Below are 23,812 nucleotides of genomic sequence, written 5' to 3'. Positions count from 1 at the left end.
CAGTGCAATGCAATCCTTGCTGCTATCTGTGCAGATACTTTATATCATATGCAATATATATATGGAGCTACTGCAGTGGACCTCAAAATGTATTTATTTATTTATTTTTTTCTTGGATTGCTTTTCACTTGTGACGACTTATCCCTGAATATGTAAGAAGAGCATTTACATCCCTGGATTGGTTCATTTTAAGTGCTTTCGGAGAAGCTATAATTTTACAGGGGAAAAAAAGGAAACTTTTTTTTTTTTAAGTTAACCGCAGCAAGGACCTATTCATAGACAGGCATCCATTATGTTTAACCAGACCAGTCTCTACAAGAAGAAGAAAAAGCTACTTCTGCTACAAAGAATTATTAAGGTTTTAAAATACTACAAAAGAAGGACTTATAGTCCCTTCAGTCTTTTGCCATAGGTATCGTGTCCCTCAGATTTATGGTAAGGAGGAAAAAAACCTTCTTGAAGAAGTCTCTAGTCTACAGGGGTAATCAGTGTCTGGGAAACTGGCTGAATACGTTACATGTTGTTTTATTATACCAGAGATTTGCCGGGTACACTTTCAGAGGATCACAGGTCACGTCAGATGAACAACTAAACCCACCTGTGATTCTTAGAGTACATGTGATTTTTCAAAATCCATTTGTGTGATCACAATGTCTATAGAAGCTGGACCAAAACGAGAAAAGATAATAAACCTTAAAGGATAAAGTAAGGCTAATCTAAAATCTCTTTTCAGCAAGCTTGAGGCTAGATTATAATGGCAGGTCAACTATTTCAATGCCAGCATTTGTTTGCTTTTTTTTTTTTTTTTTTTTTTTAAACCAGACTGTACTCCTGTGGTCTTAGCATATAGAGTTAAAGGACAGACTTATTCAGTATTTTACACCTCCACATTATGTGTCCATACGCCTGTTTTCTCACGGACTCGCATGGATAGCTCGTGATTCATCTGCTGTAGTAGCAGACCTTGCATTTCACTATGGTGCCATTTTCCTTTTTGCACCTACTCTCTGTGCTGTCGCCATCGCTAGAGTTCACTAGATGAGAACAACCTGATGTGCCTTGCTTTAGTCCAATCTGTTATGTTACTTATTCCACTGATCTTATGCTGAGTTTTGCCCTGCTCAAAACTAACGTGGAAGCCACACAGCCGCTCCTGCTCTGTACACTATATATGCATCTATTGTTGTCTGAAAAAACTGAATGTTTCCTTAATGTAAATTAATAATTGTACTTCGAGTTTACCAGTTTAATTTCTTGTAGATTTAAATGACAAAAACAGTTACGTTTCTCTTCGTTAAGCCCACTCAGTTAGCTCTACAAGAAACCACTCGAAATACACAAGGCCCTCACATCCCTCTACCAGTGCGTAATTTAAAAGCAGATTTGTGCATTTCCACTACAAAACATTGGTAGTACCAAAAAACTGACCCTGGGAAAAGTGCCATATCATTGCTGGGACCTAAGTTGAAAGCACTGATGGTGGCTGTAGAAAAGGCTAGTGTACCAGATTCACAAATTTGCAACCCACACATTCGGTCCTATTAAACCCACGTGCAGTGGACTGGTTCTCAAAAAGTAGCCTGGCAGCTATAGTTCTTTGAATGGGTAGCATAAACACACAGTACAGTGTATAAACTGCCTTACAGTAATAGTATGCAGGTTGTAGAGAATATCACTGCGAAGGTGAAGTCTTAGTACTCACATGTCACACTGTTACTAATTCAGTTGCACTGGCTCCCCATTAACTTCAGATTTCACTTTAAGATTCTGATTTTGACTTTTTCTCTGCATGGAGAAGCACCAACATACACGAGTGAACTCTTACATGCATACATCTCCAGATCATCCCAGAGGCCATGTAATCAGGGGCTGCTGGCTATGCATCATATAAGCCTGAGAACTAAAGCAGAGAGTTTTGCAACAGTGGCCCAGACTCTGCAACTCTCTCCCCCACAGAGCCCCGAGCTCTGTGGACTGATCTCTTAGATATCAGCTAAAACCTCATCTTTTTAAACGTGCTTTTGCAGAACTTTCTGGCATTTTTGTCATGAAGCGCTTTGTGCTGCTGATCTTAAAGACCCTAAATGAAATTTGACTTACTCAAATATGCTTATTTACATTTAAATGAATCAATGGGTTTTATATTTTTAGTGGTGACTGAGTTTTCAAACTGAGTTTAAGGGTTTTAGATCAATACTCAGCAATGGCAATGTAACAATTTAAAAGCAAAAAGCTGAACAGTATGATTACTTTCTAGAAAGGACACTGTTTATTGTGGATGAGCCGCTGATCACACTCTCAAACCTGCCTTATAAAGTCAGTATAAATGAATCGAAGGAGGACATCACGTCTGGATAGAAACATCAGTTAATCCATAAGGGCAGTGACAGGCTACAATGTAATCAGCCTTACATTTACACTGAAAATCATTACTCTCTCCTCTCATTTACTGGCCCATTACAAATCCAACGTGCAGAAACAGAGTGCAAACAGATCATGTGTAACTGTCCAAATACTTAGACTGCACTGTAAATGTACTTATTTAAGCCACACGGCTAAGTTGAAAAACTGCAAATACAACCCATTTCATCATCCCTGTTCTCTCCCCCTCTCGCTTTTCAACTTAAACCAGGCAAGTTGAGCAGCTGCATCATACTCAAAATGAGAACGAGGATGAGGATTAACCTGAATCTGTTATACTCAGGCAGGAGTGCTGAAGAAGTCTGGATCTGAGGAGGAGATGTCGGGAAAGCCACCATATTAGCCTGTTAGTCACAGTACGACTCCACCCTGATGCACTGCACAGTTGGGTAAACACTGCTTAGGTCAGGAAACCACATGGGACTCAGACTACCTCTCGCAATCCCAAGCCAAAAACCTCTGATACACCTCTTAATGCACCGTAAACAAGCAGCGTAAAAATCATCCAGTCCACTTTGAAGCTGAAAACTAACTAACTGGAAAACAGCCGCAGCCTCACCTTGGTTTCATTTTGCATAATTAGTAAATCAATGCTGTGTAGATTAGTCTTCCATTTCAAGGTCAGTGGAGCAGGTACAATGAATAAGAATGAAACAAAAAGGGAAACATCTCTAATACGCACATAGAAGAGGCTCAAAGTCGCTACAAGAACACAGGATGTGTAGATGAAATCAAAAGAGGCAGATTTTTGGAACTAACGAGCAACTTATCAATTATCGGTGATACAAAGCATCGGCACACTTACAACAAATTAATTCAAGACTATTCTCTGTATTTATAAACAGATCTGAAACAGTTTTGAGTAAACAACATGTACATCGTTTCACCAGTATTTCGGTGTTTAGAAGGTGACTCAAAAGGAAAATGAGGGTAGAAGTGCAAGGTGAGTCAGTCATAATGCAAGTCCTGGGAGACAGTCTGTAAAGTTTCATGTGAAGTTTCCATCATAGGCTGCAGGCATCCTCGGGCAATTCTCCCAGCAGTTCATCCAGGTCATCATCTGTGCAACAAACACACAGGTCAGCACATGAGACAGTATTTTAATGCCTCAGACATTTGATTAAACAAAAACAAAACAGCAATGATTGCAATGTTTCAACTACAATCATCAGGGGTTAGTTATTAAGTAAAAAACACACATGGTACTGGTTTCATCTTGTAATGCTCTAATACTCAGTTGGATAAAAAACAAAGCAATGCATTTTTTATTAGGTGCCGCTGCAAATGCAAAATGCAAAGAGTGATTTGATGGTGATGCCAGATCAAAGGCCATGACGGCATCATAACGGATTTGTAGAATAAACAGTCTGAATATAGCATTTTAATCCAGTTTTCCTGCTCGCATGCATCGAGGCAGTGAGCTGCTGTGACCACTGGAAGCAATTCAGTTTGTTCTTTCAACACGTGGGCGGAAGGAGCTGGAGCTCAAACAGCACCCCCTGTGACCACCGGATGTCGTTGCTATTATTGGTTTTTAGACTGCGCTCCAGAATTTTAGACCATAGCTAGATGTTGATCAGCCTAAGATGCTAACATTTCACATTTCTGCATGGAAATTCTCAGCTGTGGATTTCTTAGGATTTGTCCTCCAAAGACAGTCACTGTGTTTGTCATTTAGGCAAATTGAGGTAAAATTCTGGGACTAAGAATCCTAAACATGGCTTGCCTTTTTGCATCATATCATTTTTAGATATGAGATAAATATTTGCTCATCAGACAAAAAAAAAAAAAAAAAAAACCAGTTTAAAAACAAATCAGGCTATGACTGATAGGGTTTCAGAATTGCAGTCAAATGCCAATGACCAAACATCATTAATGTTTTATTTGGAAAATAACTCATTATATTTCAGAGCGACAGCAGGCAAGCTCACGATGTGAGAAGAATTAATCTCTCTTCTGCTTCTCTACAAGTGTTGCTTGTACTAAGCTCTTTTCTCCCTGTCTGCAAGTGTTACTGCATGTGCCCCACCTGCATCCCAGCTTGGCTCCTGTGGTGCTGTGCTCCCACCACGCTCCAGGGAGCCTCTGCCACTGTCTACAGGGGCTCGAGGGTCTCCCTCTCGCTCTGTGTGTCTTTCCCAATCTTTTCCCTCGTCATCCTCTTCATCAAACATCAGCTGCATGCAGGAAACTGGCTCCTGAAGGACACCGGGAGACTGAGTGGGTGACAGCAACATCGGCTCCTAGAAAAGAATTAATATGTTTCAAAGGGACTGATGACAGGTTGACAGGACATATATCTAAAAAGAAAAAAAGTAAATATGTTTTTGTATTTCTTGGAATGTAGACGTGCTAATCTTATTTTCAGCAGCAGCCATCCTGCTCACCAGGACCAGAGGGGGAAGCTGAGTGGAGGTCAGACTGACTCCATCAGCAGCGTAGATCCTCAGCAGGTTATTGGAAGTTACATTCAGGTAATGGTTACGATGGGAGGGGGAAAACACACCCACCTGTTCACAGAAGTAAGAAACTGATTTGTAACCACTGTATAACTCAGATACAACACTATAGTTATATGATTGTGGGCGGTATGCCTTACTTGTTTGAGCAGCAGCACAGCCCCGACCTTAAGCTCCTCTGCTCTGTCCTCTAAAAGACGCCGATGAATAGTTCCCTGAATCTCCCCTTCAGTCCAAAGCATTATAAAGAAATAAAGTACAAAAAACATTTAAACACACACACACAACTACTCATAACTTCTCACAAAAGATACAGCTTAGCTTTAGATTTAGCTGCATAAACACATCCTCACCTTTTCACTTTCCTTCTTGAATACAAATGTTTTTATCCATAATCTGCATTTTATGATCAAAATGTATGAAACGCTTCATTATTTACCTTCTTTTTTTTTATTAATCTAGCAATAATTTTTTTTATTTTCTGGACAGGCAACCACCAAAAAGTCTGATAATTCAATGAAATGGCATGAAAGCTCTCACTGTAATGTGCATGTGAGTGTGCACGTTTGCACAAGATAAGAAGAAAACATGGAGAATTCATAAAAAGATACCAGTCAGAATTTCTTTTCCTTCTATTCACATTTGAGTAGAAGACAAACTGACCCCCAAACAGCATAAAGGTAAAGATGAAAGATTCCTTTTAATCTGCTGCTACCAGATTATATAATACCCAAAGGGGTATTACTCCAAGGGAAGTTCAACACAGCCAGGCTTTCTTTGCTGTAGCTGGCTCAACAAAACCTAAAACCTTTCACTGTTACGCCAGGCTTTCTGCTTCCCGCTCTGTGTGACGCTCTCATAAAACCGGGCATTACATACATCACGACTCTTATTCACAAAATGATCCCTATGAGCGTCCCTACTACAATCAGAGAGCTTATCAGGTGATGATAAATAGATAAAGAACATAAAAAATGTAAAATGTAAAATGCAACACTGTTGCAGTTAAGATGATACTGAAGACCAGAGATTTAGCACCTGGTAAAAATAAATATAATTCTAATAGTGGCCGTTCCAGCAGTGTTAAAGAAACTCGACAGCAGATTAACGAATACAGTCTTGTGAGAATTTAATGCACAATTAGTGTTTCATTCAATGGTTTTACTAAGGTGCAACTTAACAGTGTGCACATATAAAACATCTTTGGAAAGCAGAGAATCTATAATGCGCTTAAAACAGGCTGTAAATAAAACAATCAGTGAAAACACTGCACTTGTACTCAATTTTAAAGTGAAACTTGGAACATAACCGGCTCCTGAGCAGTTTGTGTGTTCAGCAGTAATTCAGACAGGTAAAAAGTATCTTGAGCCACAGGAAACTCCGTAAACCCCTCAAGTGATCCAAATTTGCAGGATTTATGAATACTCTGCTTGCCAACTCGACCAGCTCTGCCAACTCTGAAACCTTGACCCAGCAATCATTAGCTACGAGCTCCAGCTGCCTAGCACTGAAAGTTAAAATAATTCATGCCGACAAAGCAGGAGAAGGCTCCAAAATGACAGCAAAGTGTATTCATTCAGCTGTTTCTTCAGTTCATAAAGAGCCAGCAGTTAATAGATCAAGGTCAAGTTGATGTTAATTACAAGAAATTCATATCAAAATCACCATGTGACACCAAAAGACCTTGGGGAAGACACAGCAGACTCCTTTGTCTGAAAAATAGTTGAAATTTTGCAAATGAACATCTAAAAGCATTTTGGAACCAAAAATTTGACTAATGAAGTTGAAGCGAGGCGTAGAAAGGGTGGGCGCAGCAGCGAGTAGCACTTGGAAAAGTTTCCTTAGCAGAAGCAAGACTGGATTATACTCATTACCAGCAAAATCTGAAGACAAAAAAAATATCATAATCTCTGTAAAAAACAAACAAAACTCAGGACAAAAACAGACAATCATAAGCACAGATGCCTTCTGCAGTAGCAACAGAGAGAAAGGTCTCTACCAAAAGTCTCTCCATGCCGTGATGCACACCAAAGGACATTATTAAGAGTCGACCATCTAGGATGCCCCATAATTTGCTTTGGGCCTTTTTTGGGCCATTTTGAAACTAAAACAGGAAACTGCGTGTGAAATTTAAAAAAATAAAAAATAAATAAATAAATGTAAATAAATAAATGGAAGAATCAGGTCACATTTTACATGCCTAGCTATTCACAGTAACCCAAAGTTTTGCAAGCCAATCCACGCTTCTAACAATGTAGGAAAGCTTTTTCCACACTTTGTGATGTGATTATTCCGAGTAAATATTCAAACCCAAGAGGATTCAAATATTCACGTTTGACGGAAATTTCCAAAAGAAACCAGAGACAACAGCATTTTGCACACATTTCCATAAACTTTCTGACATATTTAGTGTAACGGTTTGGGCAAAAAAACCAAATTAAAAACACAACAGGAAAGCCAAAAAAAAGGATATGAACAGTGTGTCACTCTGAATAAATCCGAGATTGTATTGAGAGCTTCAGAACAAGCCTGGAATAAAAACCTTTTAACACCACAGCTTCCTTCTTCAAACTCATAAGAATAAAACTGCATGTTTATTAGACAGCTAAGCTGCATCTAAAGATCCTCATCAGCATCTCCCAGATATGGTTCTTCTGTTTTCATACAAATATAAAAATATCAGAAAATAGTGAAAAACTTTCCTGAAGCTCAGAATGACACCTAAATCCACAGCAGACTCTGCTGTCAAGAACGTGATCTAAAGATCCGTGTTTCCGTTTTTTTCCACCACCAGACTGCTGTCATACGCACCGAGTCGTGTTTATGTACACATTAGGAATATTTTACCCATTTTAAACTGCAAAAAGTCCACAAATGGAAGCTCGAGGGATCGGCAGCGACATGAAAGAGTTCATCACTCACCAGAAGCAAGTGTTTGAATCCCCATTTTTCATACTTATATATACACACACACATTATGATGAAAGCCCAATATTTTTTGTTAATGATAAATGATTACGATACTAATATGTTGATTAATTTCTCCTCAGCTTGTTTTTTTCCCCCAGCACTAGTGGATGTTAAGCGTGCGCTGTTAGCAGCTTCTCAGATAACACTGTCTGCTGGGTAAAAAGCGAAGAACCTTCCAGCAGGTCAGGGTCACATGACTAAGCAAACAGTTTCTTGTGGTGTCAGAAGCACTTAATACCCGCCCACTACTGATGCCAATCTGTGGCAATTGAATCACTAATAAGCACTTAAGTCCGGTGTTGAGAGCAACATCCACTCCTGAGTGATGATAATCAGTTCACCTCATGTGGCTGCTCTCTGGGGGCCATGGCAACAGACTCAGCTTAGAGGTGCAGCAGACAAAAGTGGGGGGGAAAGGTTTAAGAAAGAGCGGGAGAGGAAACGAGCGGTGGGAAGAAAGAGGCGTCCTGCTGTTTGGGCAAGACGGGGTGTGTGTATGTGTGCACGCAATCAAGCGTGTTACAATAGCTGAACTTTGCTCTCGTACCTCGTGGAGCTCAATCAGGCGAGCTCCCAGTGAGCAAATGTCAAATGTGCAGGAAAAAGCTCGCAGCTCCTCTGCTCCCATGGTTCAGCACTAGTTAACATGCTTTCCTGTTTCTTTTCCCTACCGAAGTTTGCTTTGAGGCTCAAGTGCTCTACTAGAGTCGAGCATTGTAATCGACTCACAATGAATCATCATATTTATTTTAATCTGGGTTTGTCTGTTACCTGTCGGGTCCTTAAACACTGCCTTGGCATCAGCATGCGTGTGGACGATGCTCTTCAGAAGCACAGCCATGTTTGGAACTTTATTTCTGACCAGCTGTTTCAGTGCAGCCTAACAAGAAGAGGGAAAATACACACACAGACACACACGATAACTTTTGCTAACAATATTGCTATATAATTAATGGATTAACAGATTAAATATAAAAAGTTGATCATTCATCTTTTTAGTAATGGTTCAAGCAAAAATATCAAATTCTTTCTTGTAAAATGGGTCTGAAGCATTTCTATGTTGAATACAGTAGAAAACAGGACACAATTAAGTGTTAAGAAAAACATGGAAGCTAAATAAATCAGCTGAGGATTGTGTGATGACAGTCTGATTTCATGGCACACATTTTACTCACATATATATTTAATGTTAGTATTATAAGAAAATAACCGAATCAACTGTTTGTTTGATTTTTAAATTGTGTAAACACATGTTCTGTGCTCCAATTGGATACTGAATTTTAAGAACTCTTGTGAGCAATTTCAGATTTTTTTTCTAAATCTTCAAATTTAAGCCCTAAATCTATCAGCACATCAGGGATAATGGGCTTTTCACATAAGAGCCTACCACCTGCACTATTTATTACATTTTCGATGGGAAGAGTCGGAGGACCGGAGGTCTAGCTGGGCTGATTGGCTGGTAGTACAGTGGGCAAGTGCAAGCCCAGACAACTGCTGGCTGTGCACACAAATCAAGAACACGCTCGTCTCCCACAAAGATAAAAAAAATAAATGAATAAAAAAAAATCATCTTTTGAGGTTCTGGGGCAGAATTACGCTTGTTTATCCAACAAAATGCTTCTGCAATATAACAGCATGGAGGAAATTTTATTTTGGCAGTGGACTACCTGCAGCTGTAGGATGTGCAATTTAAAATTTACAGGGACATAAACATGAAGGTTGGTTTCTGGGAGGCGGCTGGGGACTTGGCACCGTAAACGGCCAGCCAGGACGCCTCGCAAATGGACAGAATTATTGCTTTTTACCTTGTTTGACTGTGGCCTCTGATGTTTTGGTGGCTGCGAGCACAAAGCAAGAGAAAGCCCGAGTATATTTGCAGCCTTCCTTCTCTCAGTGACGGCCAGTTTAAAAACTTCAGTGTTGCTGATGCAGCGTGGTGTTGAATTTAAACCACATTCGCTTTAATTCACAGCACTGCCGTAAAGAGAGTGCAAAGTGCACTGTGACTGGGTGAAAATATGGCATCATATTGTCCAGGAGGGGTTTGACTTCTGTGCAAAGCCACATGTTGTCTTTTACGCAAGTGCTGAAGGTACAGGGTTTGGAGTTGCTTAAAAGTGCCTCATGTGGGTGTAATACTTTTGACATCAACTAGAATGCGAGGGTCTGTTTGAATCTCTTCATGTGGACATCCATGTGCCCTCCAATGTGCCAAAACTGCAAGGTCGCCAGCTGTGCAAGCGTCCCTCAAGTGGAATAGGAACAACTAATCATCTGTGATGTCCACAGCTGTCTGCAAGTGTTTGCATGGGATTAAAAACCCAGCCTTATTTACTTTAGATAAACTGTAAGTGTTCAGTCATTCCAATAATCTATGATAACCTGATGCTTTGAAAGAAACTTTACAAATGATATCAAATCTTCTCCAGTGTACCAACCTACTGATTAACCTCAGTTTTTAAATTAACCCTCGACACAAATCTGGTGTTACGAAGATATACTGATGGAAGTAAATACACAGCAGTGAGCAGGATTTCCTCTTGAGATCAACCTTTCTTTACACTGCATTTGTTAGAACACATTGGGGCAGTGTGGTCATTTGTTTATTCACGAAAAACAAGGATTTGGGGAAGCCGACATTCACGTCAACGGCTTAACCTGAGCGAGCTTATCCAGCGTCCTGCCACCGACTCTGCTCCTGTTAAATGGAGCCAGTGACAAGCAAACACAGCAGAAACCACCGTGTAAGGTTTCAAAATGACTGCCACTCAAAGCTACTTCACACTGGCGGCCCTTCACACACAGCTACAGGAGAGCGACAGCAGAGTCCCCATTAGTGTGACTGATGAGCGATCGTACCGTTTATAATTACACAACACCTCCAGGACAGCGTCGTCATTTGTCCTGATTATGCCAATAGACCTCCAACGGCGGCAAACGGGCCGTTGTGGTGTGAAGACACGTAACTTGTAAAGAGGCTTGACCTAAATATTAGACAGCGCTTGAATAAACAGTACCAGTGGGACTTCTTCTCCATTTGTGTAACGACGTTGTCAGCTCACCTTGCGAAGCACCATGACCACACTGTAGGAGTGCAGGAAACATGATGGATGCCTCTCATCCAATCCCATCTCCATCTTCATCGCTGCCCAGGCACCGCCACTGAACTCTTCTTCCTCAGTCTGTGAGCTGGAAGCCTTTAACATAAAGTTTTTACACCCACAAACATACAGCGACACTATAAATGGAATTCTTGACCTTTGCTGGTTCTTCCAAGTGGCTCTAATTAATATTTCACACAAATAACTGTAAATAGTGTTATGTAGAGTACTGCATCCTGTACAAACAATGCACAAATTGGCAGGCAGCTACTCGTCCTACGTAGACTAGCTGTTGAACAGAGTGGAGCATTAAGCAGCTGATGTGCCAGATGTTTCCTTCAGGAGAGCAAAAGTGAGAGAATACTGCACTTGACATCAGGGGACTATTAACAAGCTGGATGTGTAAATAGGGCAGCTCTTTTCCATGTCAGCTCATAAGGTGGTGTCAGTGCTGTTTTAGTCATTCATTTCCGCTGCCTCCATGTGGCCAATACAAAATCTGTTCATGATTTACTGGCCTCACACAGTGTGGACACCTGGCATTTTCAAGCCTTTTCTGTAATCTCGTCTGCTTTTGAAGGTGCAACAGTGATAGAAAAGATGGAAAAAAAAAAAACCTGCTTATTTACCTGACTTGGTAGTCGAGCCACAGCCCCATGGGCAGGAGTCTGAGGAACAGAAACCACAATCTCATCCAGGTTCTGACCCTGAGGCTGAGAGAGGAAATTTAAATCACTATATGCCAGCAAGGTGGGAAATAAAAACAAAAAAAAAACCCAAAACAGAACACATAACTAATTCATTTTCTTTCTGAGTTCTACTCAGGCGTCTTTGCCTTGGCTTGACCGTGCTTGTGCTTTCATTTGCAGAAAGCCAGATTAGGAGAGAGTGCATCAGCATCACATGAGACCAACCTGCTGTGGCAGAAGCCCAGCTGGACCAGGGAAGCGCCGGGTCCTGGGCTGGCGTGGCTCTGAGCGAGGCCTCTTCTTGGGAAGCTTATTGGAGGCAGAGACTAGCTGGACCAGGCGATTGGTGAGTACTGGCGTGTGAAGAGGATGAGAGTTCACAGAGGGAGAGGGGGAGGAAGAAGGTGCCGGGGAGACTGTATCAAAGAGGTTGCGGGGCTGAGAGGAGGGTCTTGGAGTTGTACATGTTTTCTGTGGCTGCTGAGGTTTGTTAACCGTCCTGGAAAAAGAACTCAGGGCTGGAGAAGTTGCAGTGAAGCCACGGAAAACGTCAGACTTCTGTGGAGGGGCTAATGGGAAAGCAGGACATGGATTTGGATGTTGGACAGGTGGAAAAGGAGCCAAATTGTGACCAGTGGCGCTAGAAGTCTTGGATGCGGCGCTAAGCTCCCTCACTGTCCGAACAGGTAGTGTCTGAGTCTGTCCACAGGTCGAGGGTCGCAGCATTTTGGCTGGAGGCTCTACTGTGGGTGCACGTGGAGCAGGAGGTTCAGGCATCCGTCCCATTTGGCCATCACATTCCTCCAGGTCTGCTAGGTCAACATCCCAGTCATCAAAGTCATCCTGAGCCACACAGGGCTTCGGCAGCCCCTTAGCGTGAGCGTGACTCTGTTGTGTTGCCCGATTTGGCTCAGAGTTATTCAACGTGGGAGAAGGAGTAGGGAGAGGAGAGCGGGAATGAGAGGAAGATGAGAGCCGTCTCAACCCCAAAGCAACAGTTTGTCCCGTAGCAGTAGTGTGCGTGCTGCTCTCTGATGCTGTGCCATTGCACGGGGCAGCTGATCTCTCTCCAGTTTGCTGGAGGCAAATTTTCTCCGGCTCTCTGTGAGTAACAGAGGAGGCACGCAGAGCACAGGATGACACAGCAGCTGCCACATTGGCTGGTCCAGACACGGAGCAGGAAGCCCAGTCTGTCTCGAGCAGGTCCTGGGAAACACACACGCACGCACGCACGCACACACACACAGTGGGATTACGAGGGAACAGAAGGAGGACCATTATGTGACAGAAAGCAGCCTGAAACGACAGTTAAATAAAATCAGGTGTTATTATATTTACTGATTATTACCTCATCTTCAAAGTCCTCGCCAATGCTGAAAAGGCCACTTAATTTACAGGTCTGTAACACAAACACAACAATAAAACACAGCACGAGTACCAATAAATGTCAATAATAGTAATAATATGTCCTGGTAAACTCGAAAACATGCCACACATTTGAGCTACTTAACGTGTATTAGCTTAGTTAGCCTCAGCTGCGTTCAGTTTGCTGGACTTACCATTGCAGTCATGGGCTATCGCGATAAAAAACCGTTGTTGATCACTTTGAACAAATATACCAGACTTTGTAAGACATTAATTGCCATTTAATGCCGGCTTACAAATATGATCTCTGCTATTTCTTTTCCTTTTTAACTACAGTTAAGTGAGACTAGCTTGCTAGCTACAGGTAAAGTTTATCTGGGCTGTATTGCTTGGTATCGCGCCGCCACGTTCAAACACGACGTGATGACGTAAGGAATGTTTTTACAAAGGAGGTTGAAGTGAAGCGAGATGATTCAATCCCCATTCCCATTAGATGTAGCTCCGTTTTTGTTCCAAGTTTAGCGACGTTACGGCGTGGTTAATAACAAACCTATCTTACTAATAAAAATAACCGATTCACGCAAATACTCTTTTTTCTTAAAAGACAAAATTCTTTAGCAATTTTGTAATGTCTCCCAGACGAGACATCCAGACGAGCTAGTATCATCTCTGAGAGAGCAAAACATTTTCATTTTTTTTTTACTCGTGAGCAGTAGATGTTCAGGTAGACAGCTGTCGTAGTTGTGAAAGCTATCAAGTTTATTCGTAATAAAGTCCAAATTGGCTTTTCTTCTTACCACCTTTCCTTTACGTGAATTTCGGGACGCTATGAATTTACTCACTTTTTAAAGTTGTGATCACGTGGCCTTCCTCGTTGATTTGTATAGATTATCTTGATACTTCTATGCTCTTTGGCGTTCATGACCGCAATAGAGCTAAATGCTGGGTCGATACTGACATCTAGTGGTCGCTGTGGAAACACTTAGTATCAGCTTACGTTCTGATCTATTAATATTCAGTGCTGAACTTGTGCAACAATCTTGTGACTGTAGCCACCACGGAAGGGCATTTAATTTGGAAATCGCTTCATAATAGTTTAATTTCAAAGGGAAATGAACCTGATTCTAGCTGTGAAAGTATTTAGTTGACCTCTGCTTGGACTCCTGTCACTCACAGCTGTTCCATTAAAGGGTGAGTAAACGCTGCATGTTGCTATTTTCAGTAAACAGTACTTCCCAGTGCTTCAGAGGCTGGAGGCTGGCTTTAGCGGGGTGAATGTGTTAATGTTCTGCTGTGATAAAACTGGAAAATGGCATGAAATCAGTACTTTTAAACCTGTGTTTTGACTTTAAGGCCCCATGTCAAAGGACACATTTCCATTTACCTCTACTTCACTGCGCTCTCTGAGACTGGAGCAGGCGTTTCAGGAATGGGAGGATGCACGGCAGGCACTGGCTCACAGGAGAGCCATGACTAGAGCGCCTTTGCCTCGGGCCCCAAGGCCTCCTCCCCGTCAGCAGCGGCTCCAGGAAGTCAGGGCCCCTCCGCCCCAGGTGAAGTGCAGAGACACTGCCGTCCACAACACCTTCATGTGCGGGGACATGAAAGGAGTGTATGCAGTGCTGAAGGACCCTGCTATGGTCAATGCCTTGATGGAGACAGTGCATGAGGAGATGGTGTGGGCTCCAGAGATGGGTATGACTTTACAGATCTCTATCTTTTAATCTTCTATAAACTCTTTAATTGAATGAACTCCCTTTTCCTTCTTCCGCCAGGCATGTGGACCATGAGCTCCACGGTGAAACAGACCTCAGCCTTACGTCTGGCTGCCAGCAGAGGACACACAGCATGTGTGGAGGAGCTGCTGTTTCGTGAGGCGGAGGTGAACGCTGACCCTGGAGGCAACACAGCCCTCCACGATGCCTGCATAGGTGGCCATTCTATTTGTGTCCAGCTGCTGCTCTCTCATGGAGCAGAGCCTGATCTGTTGGCTGCAGATGGCAGTGCCCCTCTTCACCTCTGTACCTCTGCCCAGTCATTCCAGTAAGTGCTAAAAAAGCTGACGACTTTATTCTTATTGTGCTTAAGCAGAAATATTCAGCCGAGGGTATTGTTGCCAAGGAGTAGCTGAAGCAAAGCTTTATATTAATCTTGTCTTATATGAAAAATGTCCTTTAAAGGTTATTTTCTCAACTGCGGTAAAAAAAACAACAAAAAAAACCCCCAACGTAGTTTAATAGAATGTAATGTAATAATACAAATCTAGTGAGCCAGGAAAAAAAACATTTCTGAGATATTACGAAAAATATCTGAGGGAGATGGATTTCTTATGGACTGAATGTAGATATTGTGCATGTCGTGACCAGTAAATGTACTATTCTTTAAAGCTGCGCTGAGCTGCTTTTAGAAGGAGGTGCAGAGGTCAATGTGAGGACCAGGGAGTCGAGACTCACACCTCTGCATGTGGCTGCTCGGCGAGGCCTCGAAGAGCACGTCCAGCTCTTTCTTAGCCACGGAGCTGATGTGTTAGCCACAAATCGAGAGGGCGAGACCCCTCTGAACGCTGCATGCTCCGGAGCCGAGAGACCATCTGAGGCCGGACGCTATCTTCGTGTGGTTCAGAAGCTTCTGGACGCAGGAGCCGATGCTCGAACTGCAGGCAGGAAGCAGCACACTCCACTGCACAACGCCTGTGCAAACTGCTGCCCCAGGATTGTAGACCTCCTCCTGCAGCATGGGGCCAAGGCTGATGTCACCAACTGTGCAGGATACACAGCCATGGACTGTTTGCTGCAGGTAGCAAATGCTATGTATAAGAGCAACAAAGTACTATTTAGCATTGCAAACACAGAAACACATTTTTAAGTTTGAGCATTCGGATAAAAACTTTTCTGTTTGGTTCTTAAGGTGGTAGAAGATTTCCCGGACCAGCAACCTGAAGCAATTGCACGATCACTTCTGAACCACGGAGCTAAGCCTGTTTCACCAAAGGTTTGATCAAACAGCCACGCTGTGAGGGAATGTGAGAACTGCTGCATATAAATTGTAGTGTTATCTAATGCGCGCACACTGACAACACTGACTCATTGCCAGTGCTGTCAGTGTGGTGATGAAACTTCATGAGGCAACAGTTTCAAAACATGTAAGGCTTAGATAAATACTACATCAGGGATTGTAAAAAAACAAAAAACAATCTTTAAATGAAATATTAATACATGTCAAAGTCTGAAGAGTAGAAACAAACAAGAAAAAAACATTATGAAATATTAGATGGGGGGGTGTCTATCTACATTTTTGTAAATCTGCAACAAAATATGTAAATAAAAAAAAATGTAAACACTTTAAAATTAGACAAAACCAACAAAGTTAGTGAGAACGTAAAAAGCAAAAAGTGAACATGGAAAAAAGGAATAATGTCAATATGTCCTTTTTATTCAAATTAAGTCTTTCTCTCCATTTCAAGAAATCCTGACTTTTATAAAGCTGCAAGTTGGGTTTATAATACTTGTTTTAAACAGCATATAAGTAAGCTAGTGTGCTGGCTGAAAGAAGACGGCTGAGACGCTGTAGTCTGCAGTTTGCTTCCTGTTTCGGCCTTTCTTTAGTTTCGTTTTTACTACCTCTTTCATTTAGGGAAAGATCATGGTTTATGTTCAAATATGAGAAGTCAGGAGTGAAACCAGGCTCTCTATTGCTGCTAAAGAAAGTTATGCACATCTCTGACTTTCATTATGTTTGACATGCCTGAGCTGAGAATAGACTCAGTGATTAGTGATGAAACCTTCACAAGATCAAATATTTGATATAGTGTGAACAATTATATAAATGCACCTGCCACTTTATTAGGTATACCTGTTTAACTGTTTATGAATGCAAATGTCTAATCATCAGCAACTTAGTGCATTTACGCATGAAGACATGGTAAAAATGCTAGAGTTCAAACAGAATGGGGAAGAAAGGTGATTTAAATTACTTTGAAGGTGGCGTGATTGTTGGTGCCAGTGTGGTCTGATGCTTCCAAAACCGTTCATCTCACACAACCATTTCTAGTGTTTACAGAAAATGATCTGAAAAAGAGAAAATATCCAGTGAGCATCAGTTTTGTGGGAGAAAATATCTCATTTATGTCATAGCTCAGAAGAGCTGATAGAAACCAGGTAATCGAGAAACTCAAATAACCACCTGTCACAACCAAGGTGTGCAGACGAGTATCTGTAAATGCATAACAGATCAAACCATGAAGCAGATGGGCTCGAGTAGGGGTGTCCAGCTCCAGGCTCAAGGTCCTGGTTTTAAATATTACCCTGAGTCAACACACCTGAATCAAATGATTAGTTAATTACTAGCCCTCTGGACAACTTCAAGACATGTTGAGGAGGCAATTTAGCCATTTAAATCAGCTGTGTTGGATCAAGGACACATCTAAAACCTGCAGGAGACTGGCCCTTGAGGCCTGGAGTTGGACACCCATGTGCTCCAGCAGCAGAAACCACGCCGGTTGCCACTCATCAACTCCTTAAACGTGACAGTGATGTTACTGTACTCAAATGGCCTTTAAAGTCACCAGATCTCAATCCAATAGAGAACTTCTGGGACGTGGTGGATGTGAAGGTGACATATCTGCAGCAACTGCATCCTGTCATCATTTCTACATGGACCAAATTCTCCACTGAATGTATTCAGTGCTTTGTTGAATCTGTGAGATGAAGAATTAAGGCACTTCTGAAGGCAAAATGGAGTTCAACACATGAGTAGCAAAGTGTACCTAATAAAGTGGGTGGGGCCCTTATGTGTCAGTTGTAGATGGGACCTAAATGTGCTCAGCAGAAGCAGGTGAAATAGAGAAGAGGTGAATCTTTAATAGAGCGTCTCTCAGCTGTCATAGGATGCGAGGCCGGGCATGGCCCAGGGCTGGAACAGATTAGGAAGACAAGGAAACTAAAGCACAGACAAAACAGAGGAAGTCAAAGAAACACAGGAGACTCTGGAAAAATGTGCAGAATGAGAAAAACGTCATTTAAATCAAAACAGGAAACAAAAACTTAACAAATACACAGCAAAAAACATGGACTGTGACACCAGTGTCATCAGCATGTAATAGTTATTGGTACCATATGACATAAAATTCATAAAGTAACATGTTTTATTACCAAAATAACATCACATAAATGTAATAAGCTATTGAATGATTAATTAGTTACTGTCAAATTTTACAAGCAGTGTTTTATTTGCAGATGCTGAAGCAGTGTGTGCTCTCCCTGGCCACTGTCGAGGTGCTGCTGAACTCGTACCCCCACCTCCCGCCCTGTGAATGGATGGATGCTGTGTCTGCTGAGATATATGAGGTGAGCTCTCCGCAGTGTTAAATCTACTCTCCTCTGCTTGTTTACCTTCAGCACTGTAGTGTTTCTGTTTCTACCTCCCTGCCTCAGGAGCATCGGTCTTTCTTCCAGTTGGTGCGTCAGCGAAGTGCTCAGCCTCGCTCTCTGCAGCATCTCTGTCGGTGTGCTTTACGTCAGCATTTAGGAGCCCAGTGTCACTCAGTTGTCAGCAAACTGGACATTCCCAACTGTGTAAGGGATTATTTGTTGCTCTGTAATGATGGCACGTTCTTCTGACTGTACATATTGTGTATCTTGCCTCATTGGAAACTTATATTATTTTAGATTTCAGGGGTTTTCAGGTGGTGACCCTCAGATACATATGATAGAAATGAGCGTGTTACTTGACTTTACAAAAATAGTTGCACTGAAGAACACAAATGTATGTAAATTAGATTTAAATGACATGTTTGTGATACTATTTTAAACTAACAATTGTTGTTTGTGAAATTCAGACACATTTAATGGTTTTATTTGTTCATGGGGAAGAGAATAACCAAGAAAACGTTCAGATGAAGTTCTAAGAAGTTTCGGGCTATTTACTGTTGATTTGGATTAGTTGGTGCTATATGTGTATACGAAATGTTCATGGAAGTAATGAAGAAGGAGCTGCAGACAGAGAAGTCAATGAAAAGAAGCTCCTGGTGCAGTTTTTCTCCTGATGTTAATGTCAGAGGAAGTTTGAAATGCTCGTTGTCGCCTCTCTCAACTCTCATGGGGCAGAGACTGGGTACACACTGGACCCACCAGTCGCCAGGCTATTACAGGGCTAACACAGAGTTCACATATTTATTCATTTAATTAACTGATTTCGTTTTGAATCCTTTGTGAATACTGAACCTACGAACAACTTTGGGCCATACAAATCATAGGATTAGTTTTTTTCCTTAGGTGCTTTTATATATAAATTAATAAAATATTTAAATATTTTCAAATAAACAACTAACAACGATGTAACAATAAAACTGTTTTCAAAAAAAACTACAGTTATGTATTTATTTACGTTGTATCATAGAAGTGGAGCAATGGGCGCGCAAACAGTTTCCAAAACACGCGCCCACCCCGCTGGCCCGCGATGACGTCACGCCGCCGCTATGTTTATTATGTGGTTTTTAAGCAGCAGCAGCTGCTAGCTAGCATTAAGCCTCGCCTTCAACCATGCGCTGATTTTACAGCTGGCAGGTGAGATCATTTGATGTTTATGCATATCGGTACATACGATAAAGACTTTTATATGTCTGGCCGAAGCAGTTGCTCTGTCGGACAACTATTATGCGACAAAATAAATCGAACTATGAGAGCCGTAAACAACGGAAGGTCGTGTTTCCCCCCCCCCCAGTTAGCTACTTAAGCTAGGTGGGAAGCTAAGTTAGGTCGTAGACAGCAGCGTAAACTACACTGTTGTAAGTTGTAAGTGCAGCAGAATAGCTTTCGTTGTGGCTAGCGTCTAGGTTAAGGCTGTACATCGTGTGGAACAATCATGACAGGAAGAAAAAGAGGGGAAAACAATAATGACACGGCCCTGAATTAGCCGGATGGCTGGCTGAGACTTCCCTGCTACACGAAACAGCTGTTGACCAACCTTGGTAAATGCTACGTGTATTTCTGTAAAGTAATTCTGACGCCGATGAAACCAGGCCTTGATTTCTGAATTTGTAAATACACCTTGAAAGGTTTATCTCCCCCCCCCCCCTACTACAATTCTTCTTTAAAAAAAATTAAAAAGTACAAATGTAAATATGCAACTGCATGCAGCTACTGAGCTTTGAAGTGCTTTCACTAGAGTTTGTGTCTACAAGAATAGAAGAGTAAATGCACAGAAAAACGGGTTGTAAGCATGAATGAGTGTCCTACACAAAAAAGTAAACTTACACTTCAAGAAGGAGGAAAAAAGATATTACACTTATGTTTCCCCCCGTCATCATACAGCCTATGGGTGGAACATGTGAATCAAATCCTGTGTCATGTCGTTTTCATATGTTTTCAAATGGGCTGAAATTAGAAAATTGATCAGTAAATATTTTGACAGTTGAATAACCCAAACCTCTCCTTTGCCCAGTTCCCTTGTTTATCTGCTTTTCTAGTGTTTCATAGATATGTCAGTAATAAATTAATTGTTTGATGCAGTAAACCTGGGGTGAGAAATTGCTATGAGACGGACGGTAGTTTGTCACAGTTAAGTAAACCCAGTGCTACCATATGGCTGTCTTGTTCAGTGTACTGTAAGACCTGTAGAGATCTCGGAGTGCAATTGACGTTGTTTAGCTGTAACTGAATAGATGTAGAGGAGCCTTCTTGCTTGTTTCAACAAAAAAAAAACCCAAAAACGAATAAAAACAAATTAATATGCTAGAGTATTTCATGGCTTCAACTATGGATGTGTGACTATAGTCTAAGTTTCCATTAAGTAAGGATAATGAGTCTCTGATACATTATATAACAACCCCCCTCTTGCTTTGTTATTTATCAGTTCATAAATAGAAGAAAAATTGGCAAAAAAAAAGGGGGAAAAAAACTTTACAATGCGCACATTGTTTTTGGCTTAGGCTAAAACCTTTCTGTAGAGTGCCAAAAGGTTTGTGCAGGGGGAAAAAAAACAAACGCAACAGTATTACAGCTGGCTTCCTTTGGATAATGTCATGCCTGCCACCTCATTCAGTGTCTTTGCTGTGCTAATTTTGGTTTTCCTTCAAAGAATAAACACCAGATTATAATAGAAATTGTCAATGACCAGAAATAACAGGAAAATTCCCAAACGTATTCCTAACTCAAAATGGATCTTTGAGATCCCCTATTTTATGCTTGAGTATATAGAACCCTGATTAACAGTGGTTTAAAAAAGTAGTTTTGTTATTATGGTGATTTTTTTATTTGAGGGGGGAAAAAAGTAAACTTGTCTGGGGATAACAACAAATCACATATTTGTAGGAGAAAAACCATGTTTTCATGTAGGAAGTTCTGTGTACATCTACAATGTTATTTTAGAAAGTTTAGATCAGTTTGTTTAGATCATACTATCACATGCAGTCTGAGGCAAACTGTTGAACAGGCTCTACAGCACTTGGAACCACATTTGAAATTGTATGCTACGAAATGTCTTAAACCTGTGTTTTCTTCAGGATTAGAGGACAGAGATGGCAGTGTGTGCACTGACCATGTTGGATGGGATGGAGGATGAGGTGACAGCAGCAGGTGGTGTATTGCTTCTGTTCTTGGCCCTCATCTTGGCTTGGCTCTCAACCCATGTGGCTGATCGGGGAGACCACATATTGGGCACGATCCTCACTGTGGGTGCTCATGCCTCTCTGATTGGACTGGGAGGCCATGACAACTACGGTGGAGGTTCAGCTAGTGCCGACACCCCTGAGCAGCAGACGCCTCCACCTTCTCAGGAGAACAAGCCGGACGAAGGAGAGCCGGCAGCTGACAGAGGAGAGGGTGAGGGGACTGTAGAGGGAGCCGAGGGGGTTTGGACAGATTTGTTGCTGGACATACAGAGCAAACAACCACAGGCTGGAAGACTGCTTGTCACTTCTGATGGAGAGGATGATGAGGCTGATGAGGAGGATGAGGAGGAGGAGTTGGAGGAGGAAGTGAAAAAGGCTACAAAGCCTATTCCAATTTTGACCAGCACCACCTCTTCTCCTACCATCACCAGTAGTACCACTTCCATCTCTGTCCGTCTGAAGTTTTTGAATGACACAGAGGAGGTGGCTGTTGTAGAGCCACAAGATACAGTTGGGATACTAAAAAGGTTGGTAAAATAACTGTGAAAATCCACCAAACTTCAAGAATATCAGAATAATTCACAGATGATACACCCATTAGGCAGTTAGCTTAGCATAAAGATTGTGCCGCCTTGCAATGTTAATTTATCAAGAGCTTATACTTAGTTTGCTGGCTTACACTGGAAGGCTTTACCTTACTGTTGCTTTTCATGTTTTTTGTTTTTTGCTTAAAGCTTAAACAAGATGCCACATATTACTCAGTCAGCTTATAAATGTTCATTTAAGGCATATTTTATTACCTTTAGACAGAGCCAAAAGTTTCTTTTATTGTCTTTCTGCTAAGTAAGTTAATTGGCTTATGTCTGAAACCTTGGATTGATTGTACAGGAGTGGTATTGATCTTCTTGTCTAACTCTTGGAAAGAAAGCCCCTTATAACTGCTTTAATTTCTCATCTCCCTTCTTTTCCAGCAAATGTTTCTCAGGGCGGGAGCATCAAATTAAATTAATCTTCCAAGGCCAGCTGCTGCAGGATCCCAAGAGGACTCTGTTATCCCTAAACATCACAGACAACAGCGTGATCCACTGCCACATCTCTCAGACCCTGCATGATTCCAGTCCAGAGGAGGGGGCTCAGTCCGGAACAGGAGCAGGAGCCGGGTCCGGAGTCTCCAGTGGATTCAGGGCGGCAGGTGTAGCCATAAGCACCGGCAGCCTGGTGGTGCCTGTCTTTGTGGTGATTCTTGCTGTCGTGTGGTATTTCCGCCTCAACTACAGGCAGTTCTTCACCGCCCCTGCGACCATCTCCCTTGTGGGAGTCACTGTGTTCTTTAGCTTTTTGATATTTGGGATGCACAGCCGCTGAAAAGGCAAAGAAAGGGCACACACTTATAGTTGAATGTTGTGAGGTGAAATAAAAATAACTACAGCAGTGGGTGAGTGTCTGGAGAGATGTACTGACCATAAAGGGCCTCGGTGCAGATGCTGCAGCTGGTTTGAGAGCGTGCATTTGTGCGAGCGTGTGGGTGGTTAAGTGAGCCTGTTTGTGCATGTACAAAGATAAAAACATGAGTGACTGAGGAGTGTAAGTGCAGTTTAAAAAAAACAAGACAAAAAAACAGCAGTGAGTGAGCATTTGCTTTAACTAAAACTTAATTTAGTTCCTATTCAAAGATGTAGTGGTTCAGACCATGTTGTAATACTGGCTTCATCTCATGGCTCTTTATTGCTGTAAAATACTCATTATGCTTTCCTGTGCGCTATTCTTTGAGATGACTTTGTGTTTTAAATGTACAGTAAATACCGTCTACACTTACTACAGGTGAACGGCAGCCACCTTAATTAGCATTATGCACTTGAATTGGGAGGGGTAGCAAAATAGAATTCAGTTGACAACAGTCTATCTGTTGACATCTAGTGGTAAGATTTTACATACTGTACCTTTTAAGAAAACCAACAAAAAAAATGGCTTAAAATCATTTGGAACCACTCACTGTTGTGCTGCGTGTGCCAGTTTGAGTCTTTGCCATCATTGTATTATTTGAATGACTCGAGCTCTCTGTATGCAAATATAAATTGTACAACTGCCTCAGTGCAAGACTGTTTCTTTTATGCTACGTAGGAGTAGTTTAATTTAAACATTATGAAAAGATACTGTAAATATATTGTGTATTTTGTGTAAATAAAATTATACAATGAA

General features: G+C 41.6%; 3 protein-coding genes across 5 annotated transcripts; 2 read left to right on the top strand and 1 right to left on the bottom strand.

Moving 5' to 3' along the window:
- Positions 1–815: 815 nt before the first annotated feature.
- On the bottom strand, positions 816–13,381 carry hrob (homologous recombination factor with OB-fold). The gene is made up of 10 exons (XM_040044524.1): positions 13,200–13,381; positions 12,989–13,039; positions 11,866–12,846; positions 11,581–11,664; positions 10,913–11,047; positions 8,622–8,730; positions 5,021–5,106; positions 4,809–4,931; positions 4,451–4,664; positions 816–3,481 (listed from the first exon to the last, which is right to left on the bottom strand). The coding sequence occupies exons 1-10, from the start codon at positions 13,209–13,211 to the stop codon at positions 3,426–3,428; spliced, it is 1,851 nt and encodes a 616-aa protein (XP_039900458.1). The 5' UTR covers positions 13,212–13,381; the 3' UTR covers positions 816–3,425.
- Positions 13,382–13,537: 156 nt separating this feature from the next.
- asb16 (ankyrin repeat and SOCS box containing 16) lies at positions 13,538–19,343 on the top strand. 2 transcript variants are annotated; one of them, XM_040044590.1, is made up of 7 exons: positions 13,538–14,196; positions 14,359–14,700; positions 14,781–15,048; positions 15,393–15,801; positions 15,913–15,996; positions 18,240–18,350; positions 18,459–19,343. In XM_040044590.1, exons 2-7 carry the CDS (start codon positions 14,364–14,366, stop codon positions 18,621–18,623), a joined length of 1,374 nt encoding a protein of 457 aa, XP_039900524.1. In that variant the 5' UTR covers positions 13,538–14,196; positions 14,359–14,363; the 3' UTR covers positions 18,624–19,343. The 2 variants fall into 2 exon arrangements, with proteins under 2 accessions (XP_039900524.1, XP_039900516.1); XM_040044582.1 differs by having other exon boundaries at positions 13,539–14,196; positions 18,438–19,340.
- Positions 19,344–19,461: 118 nt separating this feature from the next.
- tmub2 (transmembrane and ubiquitin-like domain containing 2) lies at positions 19,462–23,812 on the top strand. Of its 2 annotated transcripts, none has more exons than XM_040044607.1 (3): positions 19,462–19,568; positions 21,506–22,140; positions 22,585–23,812. In XM_040044607.1, exons 2-3 carry the CDS (start codon positions 21,521–21,523, stop codon positions 22,976–22,978), a joined length of 1,014 nt encoding a protein of 337 aa, XP_039900541.1. In that variant the 5' UTR covers positions 19,462–19,568; positions 21,506–21,520; the 3' UTR covers positions 22,979–23,812. The 2 variants fall into 2 exon arrangements, with proteins under 2 accessions (XP_039900541.1, XP_039900549.1); XM_040044615.1 differs by lacking the exon at positions 19,462–19,568 and adding an exon at positions 19,575–19,972.

Source organism: Simochromis diagramma, unplaced genomic scaffold (assembly GCF_900408965.1).
Source record: "Simochromis diagramma unplaced genomic scaffold, fSimDia1.1 OVJJ01000321.1, whole genome shotgun sequence".
Taxonomy (NCBI): Eukaryota; Metazoa; Chordata; class Actinopteri; order Cichliformes; family Cichlidae; genus Simochromis; species Simochromis diagramma.
The sequence above is the reverse complement of the archived record's forward strand: the minus strand, read 5'-3'. Positions and strand labels throughout refer to the sequence as shown.

Excerpts from the sequence above, each read along its gene's own strand:
- asb16 (XM_040044582.1), top strand. The coding sequence starts at position 14,364 with ATGTCAAAGGACACATTTCCATTTACCTCTACTTCACTGCGCTCTCTG. Across the intron at positions 14,701-14,780 it reads GGTGTGGGCTCCAGAGATGG|GCATGTGGACCATGAGCTCC; the intron begins GTATGACTTTAC and ends TTCTTCCGCCAG. Across the intron at positions 15,997-18,239 it reads CTAAGCCTGTTTCACCAAAG|ATGCTGAAGCAGTGTGTGCT; the intron begins GTTTGATCAAAC and ends TTTTATTTGCAG.
- tmub2 (XM_040044607.1), top strand. The coding sequence starts at position 21,521 with ATGGCAGTGTGTGCACTGACCATGTTGGATGGGATGGAGGATGAGGTG. Across the intron at positions 22,141-22,584 it reads ACAGTTGGGATACTAAAAAG|CAAATGTTTCTCAGGGCGGG; the intron begins GTTGGTAAAATA and ends CTTCTTTTCCAG.
- hrob (XM_040044524.1), bottom strand. Across the intron at positions 11,665-11,865 it reads CTGGGCTTCTGCCACAGCAG|CCTCAGGGTCAGAACCTGGA; the intron begins GTTGGTCTCATG and ends TTCCTCTCTCAG. Across the intron at positions 11,048-11,580 it reads TGGCTCGACTACCAAGTCAG|GCTTCCAGCTCACAGACTGA; the intron begins GTAAATAAGCAG and ends TTTATGTTAAAG.